Source organism: Macrobrachium nipponense, chromosome 37 (assembly GCF_015104395.2).
Source record: "Macrobrachium nipponense isolate FS-2020 chromosome 37, ASM1510439v2, whole genome shotgun sequence".
NCBI classification, from domain to species: Eukaryota; Metazoa; Arthropoda; class Malacostraca; order Decapoda; family Palaemonidae; genus Macrobrachium; species Macrobrachium nipponense.
The window spans coordinates 31276555-31300676 of NC_061097.1; the positions used below are offsets into that span (position 1 = coordinate 31276555).

Genomic DNA, 24122 nt, shown 5'->3' on the forward strand with positions numbered 1-24122 from the left:
TTGTACTGAAAGACTATATATATATATATATATATATATATATATATAATATATATATAATATATATATATACTATATATATATATATATATATATATATATATATATCTATATATATATATATATATATATAGATATATATATATATAATATATATATATATATTATATATATATATATATATATTATATATATATATATATATATATATATATATATATATAAATAAATATAACCTTTCGTAATAAACAAAATGCGTAAAAATCAACAGAAATTTCATTTGACCTTATTTCGTTACCAATATAGGTCACAGAACACAATAAAACAAAAATGATATTCAGATTTTACTTCATATTATCATTAACGACAATATTATCGTCACAAAGCAAAATGGAAACACGTTCTTTGAAGCACCAACAAGCACAGGAGTCATTAATTTGTTCATCTCTGACGCGATAGTAGTAGCAGTAGCAGTAGTAGTGATATGGTCTTGCAACAGCTAATAAGAAAGTGTCCTAAGGTCTCGCCTACAGGAACGCCTGCGCAAACGAACACATTTCCCGACCCTCACCGCGCAGGGCAAATACTAGGATCGTAGACGCAGTAAGGGCCGGAATGACACGGGAGGCAAGGGCTTCCCGCTGCTGTAGGTATAGGAAATGGAGGGGCCTCCGTCGTCGGGGATTTTTGGTTCCAGGGAAGGTTTTGCCGTGGGAATAGCATCGGGTTCGGTGTTCCCGAGGCGACGAGGAAGAGTACCGCTAGGAGGCGAAGCATTTCGCGCAGAAAACCTCTCGTAAGGAGTGCAAGTTGCATACTGAGCTGGCTTCCCGGCTGAGTTGAAGTCCCGCTTTCCCGGTTCCCGCAAGGTGGGAGCTTATATATATATAGAACGGGCCCCGCCCCCTGTCCTGTACGTTGACCTTGGGGACACAAACACATGAACGAACAAACGTAGGACTGTTTCTTTAATGTGTACTTACATAAAAGGTGTTGTAACCTAAGGTTTGGGCGGTAGTAGGATCTCTCTCTCTCTCTCTCTCTCTCTCTCTCTCTCTCTCTCTCTCTCAATGTGTACAAACATTGGGCTTATGCTTCTTCTTCTATAGGAGTTCACGAGGATTTGGTATGTAGGCTTAGGCCCCCAGTGCCACCTGGCTGCCCTAATTGGTCACTTTATGAGTTATCGACAAAACTATGAGTCTTTTAGCCTTTACTGATCTAAAAAAAAAAAAAAAAAAACTTACATTATAATGGCAATTCTAACACTATCACAGTATAAAAGAAACGTAGACTCTGTGCTATATCTTGGATAATGAGAATAAAGGGCAACTATGATGAATAATAAGACGAGAATGATGAGTGTGGGTAGATCACACGAGGTGTAGTATACTGATCAGGGTATTTCTACAGAAGCAGTCCGCACGGACTGCAAGGAACGTAACCGCGGATACGACATCCACTAGGGATTGGAGCGTCCAATGTATTTCGCCGTGTTTAGTACTGGTCCCTGGGGGGTTAATTACAGGCGACCGAATAAATATTACTTAAAATTCTTGTTCAGTGGGTAAAACTGCATAGAAAAACCGCAACTGCCATAGGCTAGGCCACCGCGATAAGTACCCTAGATCTACCCTGATGAGTAGAACGGCAGATGATCATGTGACGATAGAGTATGGCTTTGGGAATAAAATGACGGTACGTAGTGTCCTTAACGTCCCAACAAGGGATACTCACTACTCTATGTAATCTACTCTGTTACATAACAGTGAGTTTTGGGTGTCACTTTTGACAACTAGGCCTACCCTTGAACCACAATATTTAGATCATATTTGAAAGAATAATATATTTTCTACAATAAAGGATAATATAGGTAAGATAAATGTCTTAAAGGTTACTCAAAAGGACATACGGTAAAGAAATAAATAAAGTTTGTGTTTCCCTTAAATTTTTTTATTCTTATTTTCTTTAATGAAAAATTTAAGAAAACGATGTAAGTTAAATAAAAGGTTTCAACGTAAACTTATTTAATTAATTTCCTACTTAAGATGAGCACTTAAAAAAGTAGACTTATCGAATTAATTTAATACCTAAGATGAGCACTTAAAAATTATTTAAATATTAATTAAAAATAAAGTAATAAGTAAATACACACTGTGATTATAAAGAATAATAGGTGATTACTTATACGATTATTCAAACCTGTAATTGGTCGCATTATATATTATATATATATATATATATATATATATATATATATATATATATATATATATATATATATATATATATATATATATATATAAAGGTTTTTTTTGCCACGAAGGAAAAAATGAAAAAACGAGTTGGCCGAGTACTTTCGGTCCTATTCGGACCCTTTACTGAGTAAAGGGTCCGAATAGGACCGAAAGTACTCGGCCAACTCGTTTTTTCATTTTTTCCTTCGTGGCAAAAAAACCTTTATTTATACATAGCATCACGTTTTATATACTTCGTGATCAAGTTATTCATATATATATATATATATATATATATATATATATATATATATATATATGAAGGTATAAGCCACGAAGGAAAAATAAACAACGGAGTTTCTGCAAGATCTTTCGACTCAACGTCCTTTACTCAGCAGATAAACTGACTTACATGAGGAATTGACAGTACAAGAAAGGTCGTATAACTGACAGATAGGGATTATAAGAGAATGACTAACCTTCCCAAACAAGCATAAACATGGTTCCAATTAAAAAAAAAAAAGATTAAGTCAATCTGCTCAGACACAAGGACAAGACAATTAAAGGTTTATATAGGGCGACAGCTATTCAGAACTTTGGTAATCAAAAACAGATTCACAATACATATTAAACATACATATACAACGAAGATATCTCTAAGGCAACTAATTTATATTTAAGTCTGTAATTATATCTTTGAGGTCATGCTTAAACATGTTACAAATACAAAGGTCTAAATGAAACAGGCCACGACTAATATTAAATTACAATGGGAAGTAAGTTGTATTATGGCAGATTCTAAAACCTATCAAGTAAACAAATAAGTGAAAATGTTGTGAATGTGCTTGGATATGGTTTATCTTTCTTTATAAGTCGACCTTCTGCTTTAATAATTGCGTCATCCCTAAGTAAATTTGAAAAATATTGTGATCTTTCTCAAAATCATGTTGACATAATTAAAGGTACTGTTTACGGAGCTGCCAATGTTAAGCATGAAAGTAACTTCCCTGCTCGCTATAAGAAAAGTCTGACCGATCTTAAAAAGGACAATACTATCCACATTACAAAAGCTGATAAGTCAAATAGTATAGTAATTTTAGATAGAGCTGACTACATATCACGTATGCAAGCCTTACTGGATGATGATGTGGCTTATAAAAAACTAACAAAAAACCCCCTTGATCAAGTCATAAAAAACTTCAATAGCACAGTGAAAAATATCCTTAATGATAAAACAGAACTACTAGGCAAATTGTCAGTCAAATCTCCTTCGCTACCTTACCTGTACGGATTAGTCAAAAACGCACAAAGAAAATAACCTTATGCGGCCTATTAACAGTACTGTATGTTCAATTTCATATAAATTTTCGAAATATATCACTAAGATCTTGTTCCCGTTACTTGGAACCATCTCCGATTCTCATATATATAATTCTCTAGATTTAGTTGATAAATTCAACAAAATTACTCTTTGCCCCACTGATAGATTCGTTAGTTTTGATGCATGTTCTCTTTTTACTAAAGTCCCTATAGACTCATTTTAGAATATCTTAGTAATGAACTAGCTCAGCATGAATTACCTCTACTTATAAGTCACATTATTTCACTCACTAGGTTATGCATTTGTGATTGTAAGTTTATATTCAATGGTGAATTTTATCAACAAATATTTGTCATGGCAATGGGCAACCCTTTATCACCACTCCTCTCAAACTTGTACATGGAATTCTTTGAAAAACGCTACTTACCTAATGACATTTATATTCCTGTAAATTGGTATAGGTATGTTGATGATATTTTAGCTGTTCTGCCTGCTGGTATTGATGTAAATGATTTACTCTCTAAATTAAATAACCAGGTACCATCGATTAAGTTTACTCTAGAATTAGAAAAAGACAATTGCCTCCCTTTCTTAGACGTTTTGATACATAGAGAACCATTTCAATGTAAATTCAGTATTTATAGGGAACCAACCAACAACTTAACCTACGTTCATTTTTATTCAGGCCACCATCTTAACATCAAAATATCAATATTTTCTTCTATGTTTTTACGAGCATTGCACATTGTCAGTCCCCAATATTTGGATCAAGAACTGAATACATAAGAAAAATAGAGAAAGATTTATGTTATCCTTCACATATATTAGATATTTGTTATAATAAAGCCCACAAAAAGTTTTACAGTGTAAGTAACACGGAGAAAGAAAATTCTAAGAACATTCTCAGTTTGCCTTATTTTAACGGATTAGAAACCATTAATTCATTGTTAAAAGCCTTTAAGGTCAACCTTGTTTTTTCCTATATTAACACACTGAAAGGAATGTTAATTAAAAATGACCCTAGAGAAAGCAACAACATAATATATAAAATTCCATGTATGGACTGCCCCTTATTTTATCTCGGATAGTCGAGCAAGGGCTTAGAAGTAAGATTAAGCTAGCATAAATATTAAGTAAAAACTGGGCAAACATCTAATGCAATATTCATTCATTTAAGTGAAAACAACCACCGAATAAATTGGATTGGTAGTTCAGTAATTGCAAGGTCAAAAGATGGCTTTTCACGAAATCTTTTAGAATCTGCTTTAATACAACTTACTTCCCATTAATGATCTCAAAGATATGATTACAGACTTAAATACAAATCAGTTGACTTAGAGATATCTTCGTTGTATATGTATGTTTAATATGTATTCTGAATATGTATTGTGAATATGTTTTTGTTTACCAAAGTTCTGAATAGCTGTCGCCCTATATAATCCGTTAATTGTCGTGTCCTTGTGTCTGAGCAGATTGACTTAATCTTTTTATTTTTTATTTTTTTTAAGATTGTACCCATGTTTATGCTTGTTTGGGATTCTAGGTACTAATCTCCTTATAATCCCTATCTGTCAGTTATACGACCTTTCTTGTACTGTCAATTCCTCATGTAAGTCAGTTTATCTGCTGAGTAAAGGACGTTGAGTCGAAAGATCTTGCAGAAACTCCGTTGTTTATTTTTCCTTCGTGGCTTATACCTTTTTTTATGGATTTATCACATACAAAACTTTCGTGATTTAGTTATACACATACACACACACACACACACACACACACAGACACAACACACACACATATATATACATATATATATATATATATATATATATATATATATATATATGAAAAAAGTAATTATATATTAGTGTTAAGTCTCATGAAAATTCCGAATGATTGGCATGTTTAGAGATTTATTACCAGAATTTTGTGGTATTTAAACAGACTACGCTCTGGAAAATACTCGTAATATGAGCATTTATGTTCGTTGCAAGCTAGAGCGTGGAATTGCCAATTCTTAGCAATTTTGTTTAGCTAATTCTGAGTTTTTGTAAAGCAAAAACCAAAGTATAGTAGAGTTAGCATTTATGTCTATTGAAAGCTGGTGTGTGGAATCTGCTAATTTTGAGCATTTTTTGAATGAAATTCTGGGTATTTCTTAGGCAGGAGTTAAAGCATAGTACTAATGCTGATGGTTTAGGGATTTTACCCAAAAATTTGTGGTTCCTAAATAGACTAAACACTGGAAAATGCTCTTGAGAATTGCATTTATGTCTATTGAAAGCTAGAACGTTGAATTTTCTAATTCTTAGCAATTTTCAAGTGAAATTCTGAGCATTTGTTAGACAAGAGTTAAAGCATAGTACTAATGCTGATGGTTTAGGAATTTTACCCAAAAATATATAGTTCCTAAACAGACTAAACACTGGAAAATACTCAAACCATGAGGCTGTCTCAGACCAAAAAGAAGAAGAAGACGAAGAAGAAGACGAAGAAGAAGACGAAGAAGAAGAAGACGAAGAAGAAGAAGATTAGCCTAGTCATAATGATGAAGCTCTAAAATGAGATAACCAAAATGGCTTCGTCATTGAGTATGTTTCCAACATTCCATTTGATTTATAAAAATGATGCCATACGGCCCACCACTGGGGTCAGTGCAAGCCATTCAGGGGTACAGGCGGTCAAAAGAGGGGGTTGGAGTAGTTGGGCAGCGAGATTTAAGAAGGTAGTAGGGAAATAAGGTCAATTAAACGGCTAAAAATGGTAGGGGTGCAGGTATGGGCCTTAGGGATGCCATGCACACCCTACAGATTCCATATAAACATTCTCGTCATCTACTGTCTATATTTACAGGCATTCAGGGCTGTACACACACACACACACACACACACACACCACACACACACACACAGAGGAGAGAGAGAGAGAGAGAGAGAGAGAGAGAGAGAGAGAGAGAGAGGCCACCTCTATCTGTTCAGAATTACGCCGTTAAGTGATAGGTCTACACTTACTTGCCTCAGGAGGGAACATATTCATCTCGCTTATTACAAGTTTTTAGGGCGTGTTAAATAATCCATAAATTCTTAGACAAAGAATGTAGTAAAGAAAACAGTTTTCTGCTTCTTTCTGCAGTATAAAAAGCGCTTTCTCTCAACGTCTGGTTCCCGGGACCAAAACGGTTTTCTGCTTCTTTCTGGTCTATAAAAAACGCTTTCTCTCAACTCCTGGTTCCTAGGACCAAAAAAGGCTTTCTTCTTCTTTCTCTAGTCTATAAAAACGTTTTCTCTCAATTCCTGATTCCTAGGACCAGTATCACAGAAAAGAAAACAGTTTTCGGCTTCCTTTTGCAACCTCAAGAACGCCTTCCTCTCAAAATACGGGTTTCTCTCATACCAATATCACATAAAAGAAAACTGTTTTCCGGTGTCTCCTGCGGTCTAAAAAACGCTTTCTCTCTCAAGCCTTCACAAGTGCAAGTGTTTGATTGAAGTACCACCAAACGAACGCACCCGATGTTATCTCGCGTTAAAACAGGCACTAGGCTCATGCGACGCTTTAGTGGTGTGGCACCTTTCAGCTTCGGTGGACCTGCCTCTCTGTCGGACTCTCTCTCTGATTGCAAGTGAGTTGATAATGACATATAAACATATATTTATTTAGTTATAATAAGCAAATATTTATGGATTAATACATTATTTACTCAAGTTTAATAGTATTAAAACAACACAGTGAGTCTATATGCCTATTTGAAGTATAATCTCTGATATAGATATAAATACAAATATAAATATACATATGAATATAGATATTATTGATTCATAAGGGGTTAAACTGACCTCCAAGGGAAGCCAGGTGCTCTAAGCATATAGTCCCTTGAATAAGTGTAAGTATAGGAACCTCACCTCATTTGTTTATGGATTTGTGTTCATGAATGTATTACTATTATTAACAAAAGCTTTAATATACTTTTTTGCGTAATAATAATAATAATAATAATAATAATAATAATAATAATAATAATAATAATAATAATAATAATAATAATAATAATAATGGCATTGGAGTCCTCATTTATAAAAGTTAATCTGGCGTTGAAAGCGCGCGCTCTCTCTCTCTCTATATCTCTCACTCTTTCTCTGTCTGCCTGTCTGTCTGTCTGTCTGTCTCTCTGTCTCTGTCTGTCTGTCTGTCTGTCTGTCTGTCTCTCTGTCTGTGTCTGTTTCTGTCTTTGTCTCTCTCTCTTTTTCTCTGTCTGCCTGTCTGCCTGTCTGCCTGTCTGTCTGTCTCTGTCTCTGTCTCTATCTCTCTCTCTCTCTGTCTCTTTTTGCCTCTCTCGCTCTCTCTCTCTCTCTCTCTCTCTCTCTCTCTCTCTCTCTCTCTCTCTCTCTAAGTACCTAAATGGACAAGGTCAAATCAATTTAGTGTAACCCTTCGCCAAAGTGTGTTTGTTTGCTAGATGCTCACGTGACTTTTACTTTATGTTTATAAGTAAACTTCATTCAAATGCGTCCTTAAGTGAACTTTTCTTTTTGAAACTTATAAGTTTACAGTTTAATAGTACATGAGTTCAAAGGGCAGCCCCATTTGTTATTTATTTTGATAACTTGTTTCGGTGTGCTTAGATAAACGGAATATACGTGCGCAGTTTGTAAGTGTGGGTAAGCTTTCGACTACTTAATACGCATTTTCACGCATATTTTGTAATTATTTAGTATATTATATACTCCAAAGACGTATATTACTGTTAAACGTATTTCATACTCCAAATATGTATGTTACAATTTTAATCATATCTTTTACTTCAAAGACGTATATTTTGATATTACTAAGTATATTCTATACGCCAGAGACGTATGTTTTGTAATTATTAAGTATATTCTATACTCCAAAGACGTATATTTAGTAATTACTAAGTATATTATATACTCCAAAGTAGTATGTTTTGTAATTTTTAGATATGTTTTATACTCCAAAGACGTATATTTTGGAATTACTGAGTATATTTTATACTCCAAAGGCGTATACTTTGTAATTATTAAGTATATTTATATTCCAAAGACGTATATTTTGTAACTTTTAATTATATATCATACTCCAAAGCCGTACATTTTAGACATATTAATTATATCTTATACTCCAAAGAAGTATATTTTGTAATCATTAATTTACTCCAAGGACGTATACTTTAGGCATATTAATCATATTTCATACTCCAAGGAAGTATATTTTGTAATCTTTTATTATATTTTATGCTTCAAAAGTGACCCGGACTAGGTTTAGAATATAGGAATGTTTACGCTTCTTGACGAATCATGGCACTAGAGATAAACCAACCAAGTCTTCAGCTCAGGGTCTTGGAGACCTGCTGCGTTTCTTTCTTCTCTTCCTTTTTGTTGTTGTAGTTGTTGCTCTTTTCCGAGAGAAGAGAGAGAGAGAGGAGAGAGAGAGACGAGAGAGAGAGAGAGAGAGAGAGAGAGAGAGAGAGAGAGAGAGAGAGAGAGAGAGAGAGAGAGAGCGATCAACATCGTGATACTCTTCGGAGGCTTGAACTTCGAGTCAGAGGTCCCTATGGTGGCCTTGTTAATTAATAATAATAATAATATAATAATAATAATAATAATAATAATAATAATAATAATAATAATGATAATAATAATAATAAAGTAATGACATTAATCTTATATGCAACTTCTTGTAATAACACTCACACACACACATATATATACGTGTATATATATATATATATATATATATATATACTATATATATATATATATATATATATATATATATATATATATATATATTATACACACATACACACACACACACACACACACACACACACACATATATATATATACATATATATATATATTATATATATATATATATATATATATATAAATATAAATTATTAGGGCATAATTTTTCTCTTATACATTTTTCGTTAAAAGCAATTGCTTTAGTGGCGTCAATAAGTTTCTTGCAGGTATATTCATACCGGCGAAGTTTTTTCCGATTCTCGTTCGTCAATTTCTGGTGTAAAATACGCAGACTTCTTTCTTCCATTTATTGAATTTTGTCGCGACAACTGTTTCGCCTTATGGCATTATCAAGCGACTACTGACTTACAATTTGGCCTTTCGGCCTATTCATTTCATCGTGTGGGAAGTATGACCTTGAGGTATGGGTACTGGTTAGTCTAGGGATTAACAGCTTAAGGGTGTTGTTTTGGATACAAAGAACATAAGGACATATGTACTGTGACCATAAAAGTGAAAGTTTAAACAGTTGTTAAATAAATATTCAAAATCTAATGCCATGCGCTAGTGTTTCCTTAAATATGTTTAAAATTTAATATGTTTCATGTTGGTTTTAAATAAAGAATTACAAAATTACCTACGGGAATAAAAATGAAAATAGAAATCTAAATACAGGAATAAAAAATATTTTACAGCATGCATAAAGGTACAAATCAGATCATTGCTGTTTATACATAAATGAGTATTATTAAATTTGAGTGAGTGAGCGTGTGTGTGTGTGTGCGTGTCCAAATGATCTACGTTGGTTAACGGCTGCATGTTACTTGGTTCTCGCTGGGTCCTCTCATGGCTTCTAAGGGGCGCGATGTTCTCAGTGGGTTGGGGCGTGCTGTCTTGTCCCTGTTGGCTTGCGTATTCCTTCTCCTGCTGGAGGGGAGTATACGGTCCGATTCTTGTTGGACGTTCAAGGTCGGTTTCTGAATAGCGATGCTCACCGCTTCCGTTACTAAGAGGCGACCTTAGTTGTCATCTCTGTGCACGACCTGGGTGCAATCTATAAGCTCTTGTAGAGATGGCTTCCTGTCGTGAACATCTATATAATGTTGATGGATGGCCCCTTGACTTCTATGAGCCAGCAGACGTCTCCGAAGGGTCGTTGTAGTGTGCCCGATGTAGTTTTGGCTGTGAGATTGACGCATCTCCTCTGGACAAGTGTATTTGTAAACTACGTTCGTGCACATCTCCCTCGGTCCCCCCGGAGCGGTGCTGTTCTTCATTATTAGGGCTGCTACAAGGTGGGGCCTACTATATATCCTGAGGCTTATTTTGTGGTAAGGGGCTTTTGGGGTTACGCCTCTATTTGCTATCCCACGTAGTGTGCAGCAATCCTCCTTGTATGCAGACCCTTAATGTACACGATGGTAAATAATCAAGTTCTCCTCGTTTTTCGTCGTCGTGTTGGATTGGTAAAATTCGTCCATTTTCTTTTTTATTGCTGTTTCGATCATTTGATCTGCATAGCCGTTGTTGTCAGCAGTTGGCGAATTCGGTCGAGTTCGTTATGTATGTCTCTCCATGATGAGCTGTGTGTGAAGGCTCTGTTGACATACGCACTCACGACAGACTTTTTGTATGCGTCCGGGCATTCCCCGCGTGCGTTCAAGCAACGGCTAGCGTTTGTTGCTTTCGTATAAACGGTCGTCTTACACTGTCCTTCTTGTTGTTTTACCAGGACATCAAGAAAAGGCAAAGTCTTCTGCTGGCTGTGCTCTGTGGTGAAGTTGAGCACTGAGTTTCTTTTCAGAGCATCTGCTATGGTTTTCTGGCATCGTCAGGTTCTTTTATTGTGACGAATATATCGTTGATGTATCGCCCATAATTCCTAGGTTTTTGATGTTCTCTAAAGGTCCTCATATATATATATAATATTATTTTTCACGGATGCAACTAAATTAACTATTACTTTCTCTAGTTAATTTGCTATAGTTTTTGCTTTTTTCAATTAATAAATAGTGATAGAATATATATATACATATATATATATATATATATATATACGTATATATATATATATATATATATATATATATATATATATATATATATATATAATCTTCCTTTTCAAGGATGACACTAAATTAACTATTACTTTCTCTAGTTAACTCTCTATAGTTTTTGCATTTTTCAATTAATACAATAATGAATGGAAAACTTTTTTCATTGAACAACCGAAAACCGTACCAAACCCTAGTTTTGTTTGGTACCAAAGTATACTATATGAAATCTATGATTCTGACGAGTAGTACATTGAATCCAACAGGCTATTCCCGCAGCTTCACGCCCGAACCAAACGGTCCTTCCATCCTGCGGGAGACAAGATGACGTGGCTGAAAGAGGACGTCTTCAGCCTGGTGCCCCACGCGGTACCATACGTCTTTCTGACGGCGATTATAGGCCTAGTGATCACGTGGTTCATTAGGAGGATGCAGAAAGTGAGCTTAGACGGAATTCCCGTTGCTTTTGATGCTGAAATGGTCTTTATTGGTTCATAGTGTTAATTTGTTTAGTTTTTTGTTGATGATTATTAATTGTTTGGTTTTTTCTTGTTCGCCAGGTCGCCTTGATTGAGAAGTTACCTGGACCGCCAGGTCTTCCTATATTGGGGAATGCTCTCGAAGTCAATGTTGAACCCAGAGGTAAGATTTGGTTACGTGATTGATATATATATGTTTGTGTGTATGCACACTTTCAACGAAAACGATTCTTGTATAACAGTAAAGAACCAAAGAATACAAAGATAAAGATTATGTTTTCCCTAAAACGTTTCCCAAACTCAATGATAAGAAACTTCTTGAAAAATTTTTTTTTGAAATGAATTTTATAGACAAGGAACGTTTTGATGTAAAAAAAAAAAAAACCTATATAGGCCTAATACTGAATATTAATTTCCAAAAGTGACTTAAGACTATTTTGCTTTCAACACTTGTCCACCTGACTGGACTCTTGACTTATTCGTGCGTGAATAATCAATAATTCAATGGATGAACATTTTGAATAAAAGTATAAATTCAGAAAGAGAGAGAAATAATTCCTGGAATTCTCAACCTATTTCAGAATTCTTTCAAAAAATTGTCGAATTTTGTGATTTCGGAGACGTGATGAGAATTTGGCTTGGGAATGTGCCCTACTGTCTCATATCTAAGGCCAAACCAGCTGAGGTAACTGCCAACAGATGGCTTCTGTGTTCCCATTTCTAACCCCCTGTGGCTGTGACTTCCCTTGGTGCCTGGCTTCTATGGCTACGTTTATGCATTTCTTTTATTTGTTTGTCTTTGTTATTGGCTTGCTAGAGCATGGATGGCATCTGGAAAGAGGCTTTGGCCTGTGTGCCTGTGTACGTACGGTGCATGTGTTTGGTTAATGATTTTAATTTAGTCTCCCTTCCAGCGACACCTTGTATGCTTTTACTCTGAAAAAAAAATTATATGTTTAAAAGAGTAAGCATTGAATCCCACTGTGAATGAGTGATTATTCAATTCTGATAAGTATTTGATGCAGACAACATTGATCATTCGATATATTCTGATCAGCTGAGCGTTTTGGTCTAAAACACGGTTCCTCCTTTAGATAAAGGGATGAAACAGCTGTTCTTAGTCTGGCTTAAGTAGTATAGGAATCTGGTTTCTGAAATAGTAAAGGAGTTGTTCTCTTTATGGCTGAGTTGGTAAAAGTGCTGTGTTCCTTGTCTGAGTTGATGAAAATGCCCTGTTTCCTGTAACTGAACTGGCAAAAGTGCTTTGTTCCTTGTCTGAGTTGAAGAAAGTGACCTGTTTCCTGTAACTTAATTAGTAAAAGTGTTGTGTTCCTGACGTAATTGGTAAAAGTTCCCAATTCCTTGGCTAAGTTGGTAAAAGTGCTTAGTTCATGGTGGCTGAATTGGTTAAAGTGCTTAGTTCCTTGAGGCTGAATTGGTGAAAATACCCTGTTCCTCGTGGCTGAATTAATTAAAGTGCTTTGTTCCCCGCGGCTGAATTAGTTTAAGTGCTTTGTTCCTTGCGCCTGAGATTGAAGTGAAACGATAGCTGTTTCTACTGTCGTGGCTGTTCTTCCTAAGGCTAGAGTGATAAAAGCACTGGTTGTCCCAAAACTCGACTATGAAAAGTGTTCCTGCTTTGTGATGGGGTCAAGAATGTACTGTGATTTGGGAGGGTGGATGTTACCAGTGTGTTGTTTTGTACAGTGCTTCCTGTTGCCTGTGCCTACATAATTGTTTGTTTTTCTTGGAGATTGGAGTGGGGAAAGGATTGTACTTCTTGTGGTATACTTACATGTTCTTGTGTTATTGGCCTTAACCTCAGTCTCTCACGTAAAGAACAGAATCAAAGCACACGAAAACAAAAGATATAAACAAAACGCAAAGACGACGGGTGAACGCTATAGGATACGACAGATCAGCTGGGGTGTAATCCTACCTTGCCTGGCCTCCTAACATGTTGAAAGATGTGAAGATGTTAGATGAGGCTTAAAAATTGAATTATACTGCAGTAATGAGCATAGGGTTCTTGTTTAGCGAGAAAAGTAATTAATTTGTCTTTGAGAATACTGATTGTGACTAAATTTGAAACATTTACAATGATAGGGGCTAGTTTCTAGTGCCAATGTTTGAAATTAGCCTGCTGGATGTTAACCTAATTACTGATTATTGGTGGAGCACTTGAAGAATGTGATTATTAGTTTCATTGACATTTAACAGAGAAGACTAATAACTGCATGTCTGAAATAGTAACTACACTGCATGAAATCTTGCCTGTTAACCAGTTGTATCTTGGCCGAAGACAGTGATGTAGGTAAGTATTGCAAACAGATCAGCCACATAGCCTGAACACAAGACGTCTTCCTATTTCTAAATGCAATAATATCCTTTTTCCAGAATTTTTTCAAGTGGTCAAGGGGCTGTCATACATGTGGGGGCTGATTACACCAATGTGGAGGGTATGGTTGGGGCCTATCCCTGCTGTCCAGATACAAAGAGCGAGTGAGGCAGAGGTACTATATTGTCCTTTTTCCAGAATTTTTTCAAGTGGTCAAGGGGCTGTCATACATGTGGGGGCTGATTACACCAATGTGGAGGGTATGGTTGGGGCCTATCCCTGCTGTCCAGATACAAAGAGCGAGTGAGGCAGAGGTACTATATTGTCCAAATTGTTTCCATTCCTTTGGAAGGAAGATTATGTAGAACTCAGTATGGGTTTTTGAAGTACCGTAGACATCCTACGTATAGTTTGTCGTGTCTGTGAAATATTCAAAAGATATTTAGCATGGCGGCTGATATGGGAGACGGGGCTTTTTGGATGACGCGTGGTCTGAACGGTGGAAAATTTTGGTCTCCCAGATCAGCAGAAAATTAATAACAAATTCTTTTTACTACATTAGGGCAGTTCAATCTAAAAAAAAATATCTACCGCCTCTTTGAGCTAAACGCAAATGTAATCGCGAGCGTACAAAATCCTCAAAATGATTTCTAAACACTGCTAATCTTTCTTATACCTATAGCATTATAACAGATGTTATCAAGGAGTCTGTTTATCTTAGGCTACATCCAAAGTACAGTAAAACATGTCGTAAAACATGGTGGCACATTATCTCTTACATGTCACATAAAAAGTTGAAGATAAGTCAGTGACTGTAAGTGGACAACGAACCCTTTGCTAAAATGCTTGATAAAGGTACAAAGCTCTAGTTAGAACTGCCATCAAATCGTTAAATTCCATTAGACCTGTTTGTACGACGTCTGTGTGATAAGTTGCCAATATGTGTTTTATGACGTGTGGGCAACTTGTTGCCCACACACCGCCAACATGTTTAATATGAAGTCAGTGACTTATTGGTAGTCTCAGTGATTCATACATTTATCCAGCTTTTGCCAACGATTCGTCCTCTACCTGTCGCTGATAATATTTTCAACATGTTCGTGACATTTATGTGATAAGTCACTAACAGGTGTTTATGACATGTCGGTAACTTGTTGCCCACACACCACAAACATGCTTGATAAAAGTGAACTACTTGTTTGGTAATATTAGCCAGTCATTGACATGTTTTCAACATGTTGTTGGTATGTTTTCAAGATATTTACAACCTGTTGTTGGTATGTTTTCAACATGTTTTCAACGTGTGAGTGACATTTATGCAGCAAGTTACCAACATTGATTGAAATTCCCATCATCCTTTCAGAATTATTTCAAACGGTCAGTGGATACGGATACATGTGGAGTTTGCGTGGGCCTTTTCTGCGTGTTTGGGCCGGAATAACCCCACTTATTCAGATACTGAAGGGACCTCAGGCAGAGGTACTTTGTGCAGTACAGTGAATACATAGATTTTATGGTTGTTACACGTGGCCATCTTTCTCTTACTCTCTGTCTCTCTCTATTTCTTTCTCTCTGTCTTTGAGCTTTGCCCCTTTCCTCTGTCACTCTCTCATTCCTCCTCTCTTTCTCTTTATGTCTGTCAATCTTTCTCTCTCTCTCTCTTTGTCTGTATGTCCTTGCCTCTACACCTATTTTTTCTCTATCTCTAATTCTGTGTCTTGCTCTCTCTCTGTTTTAGATACCCGCCCCCATCTCTCTCTCTCTCTCTCTCTCTCTCTCTCTCTCTCTCTCTCTCTCTCTCTCGGCTCTTGCTGTTTTTGACACTATCTGTCTGTCTCTCTCTCGGCTCTTGCTGTTTGTCTTTGTTAGTCTTTGTTAGTGACTCTCTCTGTATCGCCTTCTCTCTCTCTCTCTCTCTCCGTCTCTCTCTCTCTCTCTCTCTCTCTGTCTGTCTCTTTTTGTTTTGATACTCCCCCCATCTCTGTCTGTCTGTTTTTGACACTGTCTGTCTGTCTGTCTGTCTGTCTGTCTGTCTCTCTCGGCTCTTGCTGTTTATCTTTGTCAATAACTCTGTCTCTCTCTGTCTCTCTCTGTCTGTGTCTCTCTTTCTCTCTCTCTCTCTCTCTCTATAATCGTCCAAGCGTCATGTCCCACTCAACAAGCACATCTCACATGACCTTCAAAAGGTCTGATAAGAACCCATTTCTTCCAAGATCATAAAAACAAACGAGTGATCTCTTTACACATATATTGATTAATCTTATCTCAAATCTGGCGACACCAGGCTGCTGTCACGTACCCCTTTGTTAGGACAGACAGACAGACAGATTGACAGGCAGATAAGAATCTTGAAAACAAAGATGTTTACTTCTTGGGGATAATTTAGAAAAAAATTTCCTTACTGTCGTAAGTCTTAAATATTTATGTTTTTCCTTATTTTATAGGGTTGGAATCTTTATTATAAAAAAATTAAAAACAAAAACGTTTTCTTTAATGTTATACCTTTTAAATATTTGTTATGCAAAACATTTTCTTAATCATATATGTTATAAATTTTTATTATACATAAAAACAGTTAATTTGATAAATGACCTTTTGGAAAGGTATGTCATTTTTTGTATATTTATAAAAAAATTCCTCATTATCTGTATAATATCCTCTTTGGTCTTTGAGATAAGGAGGTTGGAGTACAGTTGGGTTTATCTCTCTCTCTCTCTCTCTCTCTCTCTCCTTACTTTTATTTAAATGAAGTTTAACCTATTACTTTGAAGTCTTTTATAAGACAAGATTGTGGGAATTTTGTACTCTCTCTCTCTCCGTCCCTCTCTCTCTCTCTCTCGCTCTCTCTCTCTCTCTCTCTCTCTCTCTCTCTCTCTCTCTCTCTCTCTATGTATAAGAGGCCTAGTCTAGAACCCAGGCTTCGGCCCAGCTAACCGTATTGGAGGGGAGGGGTGGGGCGGTCATAATGTTGATATGAATATAATATCATAAATATATATATATATATATATATATATATATATATATATATATATATATATATATATATGCATGTATGTATGTATGTATGTATGTATATGTATAAAGTTCGCCTGTGCTTTGCTTGCTACCTGCTATCTTCAAGACCCTGTGGACTGCTTGTACTTTGAGCACTGAAATTTTTGAGGTAAACAGCTTTTTGTTTCTTGTAATTACTTATACTCTGTTTTTTTCCATCTGTCCATCCGCCTGTGGTGTTTGCGCATGGCAACACTGCGTCCCGGGCTTTAAATAATATCCTATTTCGAATATTAACGGTGTAATTCGCATACAATAAATTATTAAAATACTTTTCAGTTGCAAATGTACACCCAGATATCATTTTATTTACCTAAAACTTAGACATGGCGTAACTATTTAAAGCCCGGGACGCAGTGTTACCATGCGCGACCACCACAGGCGGATGGACAGATGGAAAAAAACAGAGTATAGTTAAGTGATTCTGAAGATAATTTTTTTCATATTGTGGTCATAATTCCTTCTTTTCTTGGTTATATATTTCAAAGTAATTCAAGATAATGTAATATACTCAGTTATACATTTGAAGGTAAGATAATGTAGAATTTACAGGATTTGATTTGTAGACGTGAGACTTATAGTACTATGATTTGAAGACTTGTCTATATTAATTGTTGACAATTTCAGGTCATCCTCAGTAGCAACAAACACATTGACAAAAGTCGTGACTACACTTTCCTACACCCTTGGCTGGGGACAGGCCTCCTCACAGCTACAGGTAAGGAAAACCTTACACTTTCTTACATCCTTGGCTGGGGACAGGCCTCCTCACAGCTACAGGTAAGAAAAACCTTACAATTTCCTACATCCTTGGCTGGGGACAGAACTCCTCACAGCTACAGGTAAGGAAAAAAGTAAAAAAAAACCCTGAATATCTGAATAATACCAAAGAGAACTGACATAGGTCTAGTATCATCATTACTACTGAACTATCACTATATTTTTTTCTTTCACACACACACCACCACCCACACACACCCAATACACACACACACACACACACACACACACAGGACCCAAATGGCGCTCCAGGAGGAAGCTCCTGACTCCAGCCTTCCACTTCAAGATCCTCGAGGACTTCGTGGAGGTCTTCAACAAGCAAAGCGACGTCATGGTGCAGAAATTAGAGAAGAAGGCTGATGGTAAACAGTTTGACATCTTCCCTTACGTAACTCTCTGCGCCTTGGACATTATTTGTGGTGAGTTTGACTGATTTATTCTGAATTCTGAAACTTATGGGACTAGAGGAAGATAAATAGATGCATAGACAGATAAATAAATAAATAAATAAATAAATGAATGAATGAATAAATAAATAAATAGTAAATAAATAAACTAATAAATAATAAATAAAATAAATACATAAATAAATGAAGAATGAATAAAAAATAAAATAGATAAATAAATAAATAAATAAATAAATAAATAAATAAATAAATAAATAAATAAATAAATAAATAAATAAAGCAAGAAACAGACACAGAAGGAATGAGCTTGTGCCTTCATTGACTTCTTTGTCAGTATAACTATTAGGCCTATAGATTTTCTTAGTTATTATTTATATATAAATTATCGTTAAACAAAATAAATAAAATTAAAAGATTTTTTATAATAAAAGTATCGTCAAACGAAATAAATATAAGTAAAAATACCAATAGATCCAACAACAGGATTAACGGAAGTTTCAATTTAAGACACAAATTGGTATCATATGAGTAGGCCTATCTAGCAAACACACACGGTTGGGATATATGTATGTCTAAATTTTTCCCCAGAGACTGCCATGGGACGTTGCGTCCACGCCCAAGACAACAGTGACTCTGATTATGTCAAAGCATTGTATAGGTAAGGTTAATTTGCTTTGTAAATGCATAAAATTAGTACTATAGTAAATACACATCAACCGTGCATTTGACGTCTAGACCAGTCCCTTATGACACTACTGATTGGCTGTTGATAAGCCAATGACGGGGCTGGAAACGCCCAGTCTCTCTCGAGAGTTCATATAGGTAAGATGTATATTCCACCTCTCCTGAGGGATGCTGTTGAAAGACGTATCCCTCAGGAGAAGTGGGAATATACATCCTACCTATGTAAACTCTCAAGAGAGACTGAGAGTTTCCAGCCTTGCGATTGGCTTATCAACAGCCAATCATGAGCGTCTCAAAGAGCAGGCCTAGACAGCAAATGCACGGCTGATGTGAATCTACTATAGCCACTCCTCCACTTGTCTGGTTTTCTGTATATTTTTCGGAATTCCTACATTTATTCGCATTATTTGAATAATTCTCTTATTTATTCTTCATAATCATAGTTTACATGATATATTTAGCCACCATCTGAAAGATAACGATAAGATATAATTGCAGAAATATGTAATTTTACCATGTAGGCCTATAATGCGTGCAATTTTATAATTCTTTGTTTCTATGCTAGATAACTTTAAGATATGACCACAAAAATGCATACTTTTAGTATGCTGGCCTACATATGTTGCATGAAAGCATATTTCTTTGCAAGCAGGAAGATATACATAAATATAGCAGGCTAAACATGAAATCAGAATGGTCTAAGATGGTCTGTTCATGTAGAGATAATATGAAGGCAAGCTTATTAAACAGGATGATGTGTTAGGAATAAAGGAATAAATAAAAAATGCAAATCTTAAGTTGTCTTCTGATTAAGGACTAGTTACCCTTTTAAAAAGACATTTTCTTTATAGTACATTTAGTGGATTTACAGAAAACTAAAGGATTACTATTATGAAGGTATAGCTATTATAATATCTTCATTCTCTATAAACAAAACTTGTTACCTATTTTTATAATTAATATGATAACATAGATGAATGCCTAGCTTATATACACTCTGTTGGAGTAATTTTACGTAAAAAACACATAGATATTCATATATCTATATGCAAATGGAAGATTAGCCAAGCTTGATATATCTATCTAGATTTTAAATTGCTTTTCAGTTTTTGAAAAGGCAATAAATATATAATTTTTCGTTTCATTATGACAAAATTTTCAGAATAACTTGAAAAGGCAAAGAAGTAATTGCTGATAAAAGCTAGACTGCCTACCTACTGCAGTTTTGAAGTAGTAAGTACCCCAAAGGTTTCCAGGACTAATATCTCCTGGGGTGTCACTACGTTCATGATATTTACAATCTTTTGTTTGTTTTTACGGTCATACCTGCTTCAAAACCTTGATGATTTGTCGTCGGTAAGTGAAAGATTCAATGATACTCTTTGGTGACCTAATATGTCTATAGAAGATGAGATATAAGTAAAGCAAGTACCTAAATATCTTTGGTTTACAACATCTTTTTTAATAAGCGTAAGATCACACAAAAAAGGTTTTTTTTGTACGTAAATTATATAAGGTTAGAAGTAAAATTTTCATAGTATCATTACTTACATAAATTGTTTGCATTGGTTGAATAATACGATGTGAAAATTCGAACAAAACAGCTTCAATCACAAGCTTAGAATCTTAATTCATATCATGATGAGGCCTCTTGGTATAAACCTCTTCTGTGAGTATGATTGATTGGCACGTGAAAATTACGCTATAGAGCTAATCCTTGGGCCAAATCCACCCATTCAGCATTGCAGAGAGTGAAAATAGTAGGTCGGAGTGGTTGAACAGCAAAAGATAGAAGAATGTTTTGAGTATGTGAGGGATAGCGAGGTTAAGCCAACATTTGTTTCACTGTAAAAAAAACTAGGCCTAATTCTGCCATACTTCTTTGCAGGATTGGTGCATTGGTCCAACAGCGCCAAGCTAGACCATGGCTACAGCCAGATATCCTCTTCAAACTGCTAGGATACGCGAAGGAGCACGATGCCTGCCTGAAGGTCCTTCACGACATGTCCTACAGCTGCATCAAGGAGCGCAGGGTCCAGTTTCAGGAGAGGAAGCTGAGGAAGAAGAAACAAGATGGCGGCAATGAAGATGATGCATTCGTTGGTGTGTGTTTCTTTTGATTCTGTTTTTAGATTAGGTGGCAAAAGGGCATGATCTACATCCAAAAGTTACTTTTTATGCTGATTTAAATTTAGAATTAGGTAATCAGAATGGGTAACCTTTATTTGACAGTTACCTGGAATGTTCTGAGGTAGAAGTAGGCGAAATTTGCCTTCATCAGGTTGATAAGCAATTACCCCTTTTTCTCAGAGCTGTCTGTAGTTTGAAAGCGTTTTAGATAATTCTCTGAGGTAACAGTAGTCTAATGTCTAGTGGCAAAGCCTTCGCGAGGCTTACAGTTGAGTAAAACATTTCTACTAAGCTTGAGTATTGTAAGGAACTGCTCTAGATAAGAAAGAAGGATATGACTATCATCCTGTTGATTGATTCACCCTCCTGAGGTGATCTGTCCATGTTCTCCGAGCCTGACAGTAATATGAAGCAGCTCTAGATAAACCTACCATCCTGTAGACTGACTCATTCATTTTCATACTGATCCATCCCTCACTCATTGTGTGTGCCAGGAAAAAAGGAACGCCTGGCCTTCCTGGACCTGTTGCTTGAAGCCGCTGAGACTGACCCTTCCATCACGGACACTGACATCCGAGAGGAGGTGGACACCTTTATGTTCGAGGGTCATGACACCACGGCCGCTGCCATCAACTGGTCCTTGTACCTCCTGGGGACTCATCCTGAGATTCAGGTTAGTTGGAGGTCTGGAGTTGCTTCAGCAGGTAGGCAAAACCTTGGCCTACTTGAGTAAACCTAGTCTAATTTAACTTAGCCTAACTTAACCTACTCTTGCCCTTTGCACAGGCTCGCGTACACGAAGAACTCGACACAGTCTTTGGTGACGAAGATCGTCCGGTCACCATGAGCGACCTCAGGGAGCTGAAGACGACAGAGAACTGCATCAAGGAAGCCCTCCGACTATTCCCTTCGGTGCCTTTTATCGGGAGGGAACTGACAGAGGAGGTGGTCATTGGTAAGAGGTCCCAAGGGATATTCACTTTTAGATGGGCATTGTCATAGTTGCCAGTGCTACTGCGATGTGTACCTTTGACACTATTGCTAAGTATTGTTTACCACTAATGTTCTCCTATGACTGCTGTTGATTTAGTTACATTTTAAACTACTAACATCATGAAAGTTATGTCAACTGTCTTTGTTAAATATTACCAACTACTTCTATAAAACTGATTTCTATCGGAGTCTGTTCGTACATTATGGTCATCGACTTGATTTTTGGTAAAGTCTGTTCCTACATGAATCCCGCTGACCAATCCCATCTCTCCCCCACCAAGACAACTACCGCATCCCCAAGGGCACGACCATCATGATAGTGCCCTTCCGAATTCACCGCGACCCCGAACAGTTCCCCCGCCCGGAGGTATTCGACCCAGACCGCTTTCTGGCTGAGAACTGCAAGGACCGACATCCGTATGCGTACGTTCCCTTCAGCGCTGGACCCAGAAACTGCATTGGTAATTAAGGCTTAAGAGCTCCATTTTTTCTAATATTTTCATGAGTCCTCTTGCCCTTGTAAGTTGAAATAGAGTCCTTATGTACTTAACCATCTGTGACATGCTCAATGTGCATGGCAAGTCTACTAGTGAATGAACTGAGGTCCTTCTTATGAGGTACCCCTTTGGGAATACTCTTTGAACCAAGGCCCTAACTGTACCCAATTTTTAGCCTTCAACTTAATGTCCACCCCCACTTCCTCTCTTCAATCTTATTGTCAAAGTACTCTAACTCCCTCTTTTCCCCTAAACTCAATGGTCAAAGGGGCCCCAGTGCTTGGCTTTGCAGTCAAATTTTCATGGACTGATCGGTTTCTTTGAATCAGAGGTTTCAAATCCCTGAATTTTAAGATGCAGGTCCTATGAGTTAAACAACTTCCTCGCAATCCATTTCTTCTCTCCCCCAGGTCAGAAATTCGCCCTGCTGGAGGAGAAGCTCCTCCTCTGCAGCATCCTGAGGAAGTTCAAGGTTGAGAGTGACATCAGGAGAGAGGACCTGAAGCTCCTGGGTGAACTTATTCTCAGACCCGAAGATGGCAACTTCGTGAAGCTCACGCCGAGGAGGAAATGAAGAGGAGATGGTATAGTAGATTCACATCAACCGCTCATCTGATGTCTGGGCCAGTCCCTTACGGCGCTCCTGATTGGCTGTTGATAAGCCAATCACATGGCTGGAAACTCTCAGTCTCTCGAGAGATTCACATAGGCAGGATGTATGTTCCAACTCTCCTGCGGGATACTTTTGAAAGCCGTATCCCTGCCTATGTGAACTCTCGAGAAAGACTAAGAGTTTCCAGCCTGTGATTGGCTTATCATCAGCCAATCAGGAGCGTCGTAAGGAACTGGCCTAGACATCAGATGCACGGTTGATGTGAATTTACTATAGTATTGTTAGGCTTACCCTGAGAGAGATGTAAGCTAGAGGTTCCTATGTTCATTGCCCTAAAAATATATATTAAATTTTTGACATTTTAAGTACCACAATGACGATTTAAATTTAAATTCTCAAATGTTTTTGCTCTGGGGAACAGACTAATTAAAATTTGCAACATTAATAAGTACCCGAAGAGGATACAAGCTTGAAATCACCATTTAAATAAAATATATTATCAACAGAATGATAAAAACATTTGATTGCCCCTTTACCAAGTATAATAATGACTGCGTGTGTATGGAATCCACCAGTGAATGAGGACATGCATACATATATACACGAATAATTCATATACATGAATTGACATCAGAATACTGATCTCTTGAACTTCCCTGCTTAAAAATAGTATAGATGGGTGTCAGTTTATGAACACAAGATGCTACGTATCGAATTTTTCAGCCATAACCCAGATTCTTGAAGCGAGAATAATCCAAGATTATATTTGT

At 36.6% G+C, this 24122-nt stretch overlaps 1 protein-coding gene across 2 annotated transcripts; it reads left to right on the forward strand.

The window, feature by feature from the left end:
* The first annotated feature begins 7029 nt into the window (after positions 1–7029).
* LOC135209082 (cytochrome P450 4C1-like) lies at positions 7030–23860 on the forward strand. 2 transcript variants are annotated; one of them, XM_064241671.1, is made up of 12 exons: positions 7030–7177; positions 11641–11812; positions 11935–12016; positions 12435–12538; positions 17876–17966; positions 18262–18447; positions 19024–19093; positions 21008–21222; positions 21744–21922; positions 22036–22204; positions 22524–22703; positions 23150–23860. In XM_064241671.1, exons 1-12 carry the CDS (start codon positions 7068–7070, stop codon positions 23311–23313), a joined length of 1722 nt encoding a protein of 573 aa, XP_064097741.1. In that variant the 5' UTR covers positions 7030–7067; the 3' UTR covers positions 23314–23860. The 2 variants fall into 2 exon arrangements, with proteins under 2 accessions (XP_064097741.1, XP_064097739.1); XM_064241669.1 differs by lacking the exon at positions 12435–12538 and adding an exon at positions 15555–15670.
* Positions 23861–24122: the final 262 nt, after the last annotated feature.

Coding starts and splice junctions, on each gene's coding strand:
- LOC135209082 (XM_064241669.1), top strand. CDS start 7,068: ATGTTATCTCGCGTTAAAACAGGCACTAGGCTCATGCGACGCTTTAGT. Junction 11,813..11,934: donor TCATTAGGAGGATGCAGAAA/GTGAGCTTAGAC, acceptor CTTGTTCGCCAG/GTCGCCTTGATTGAGAAGTT. Junction 21,923..22,035: donor GGACTCATCCTGAGATTCAG/GTTAGTTGGAGG, acceptor CCCTTTGCACAG/GCTCGCGTACACGAAGAACT.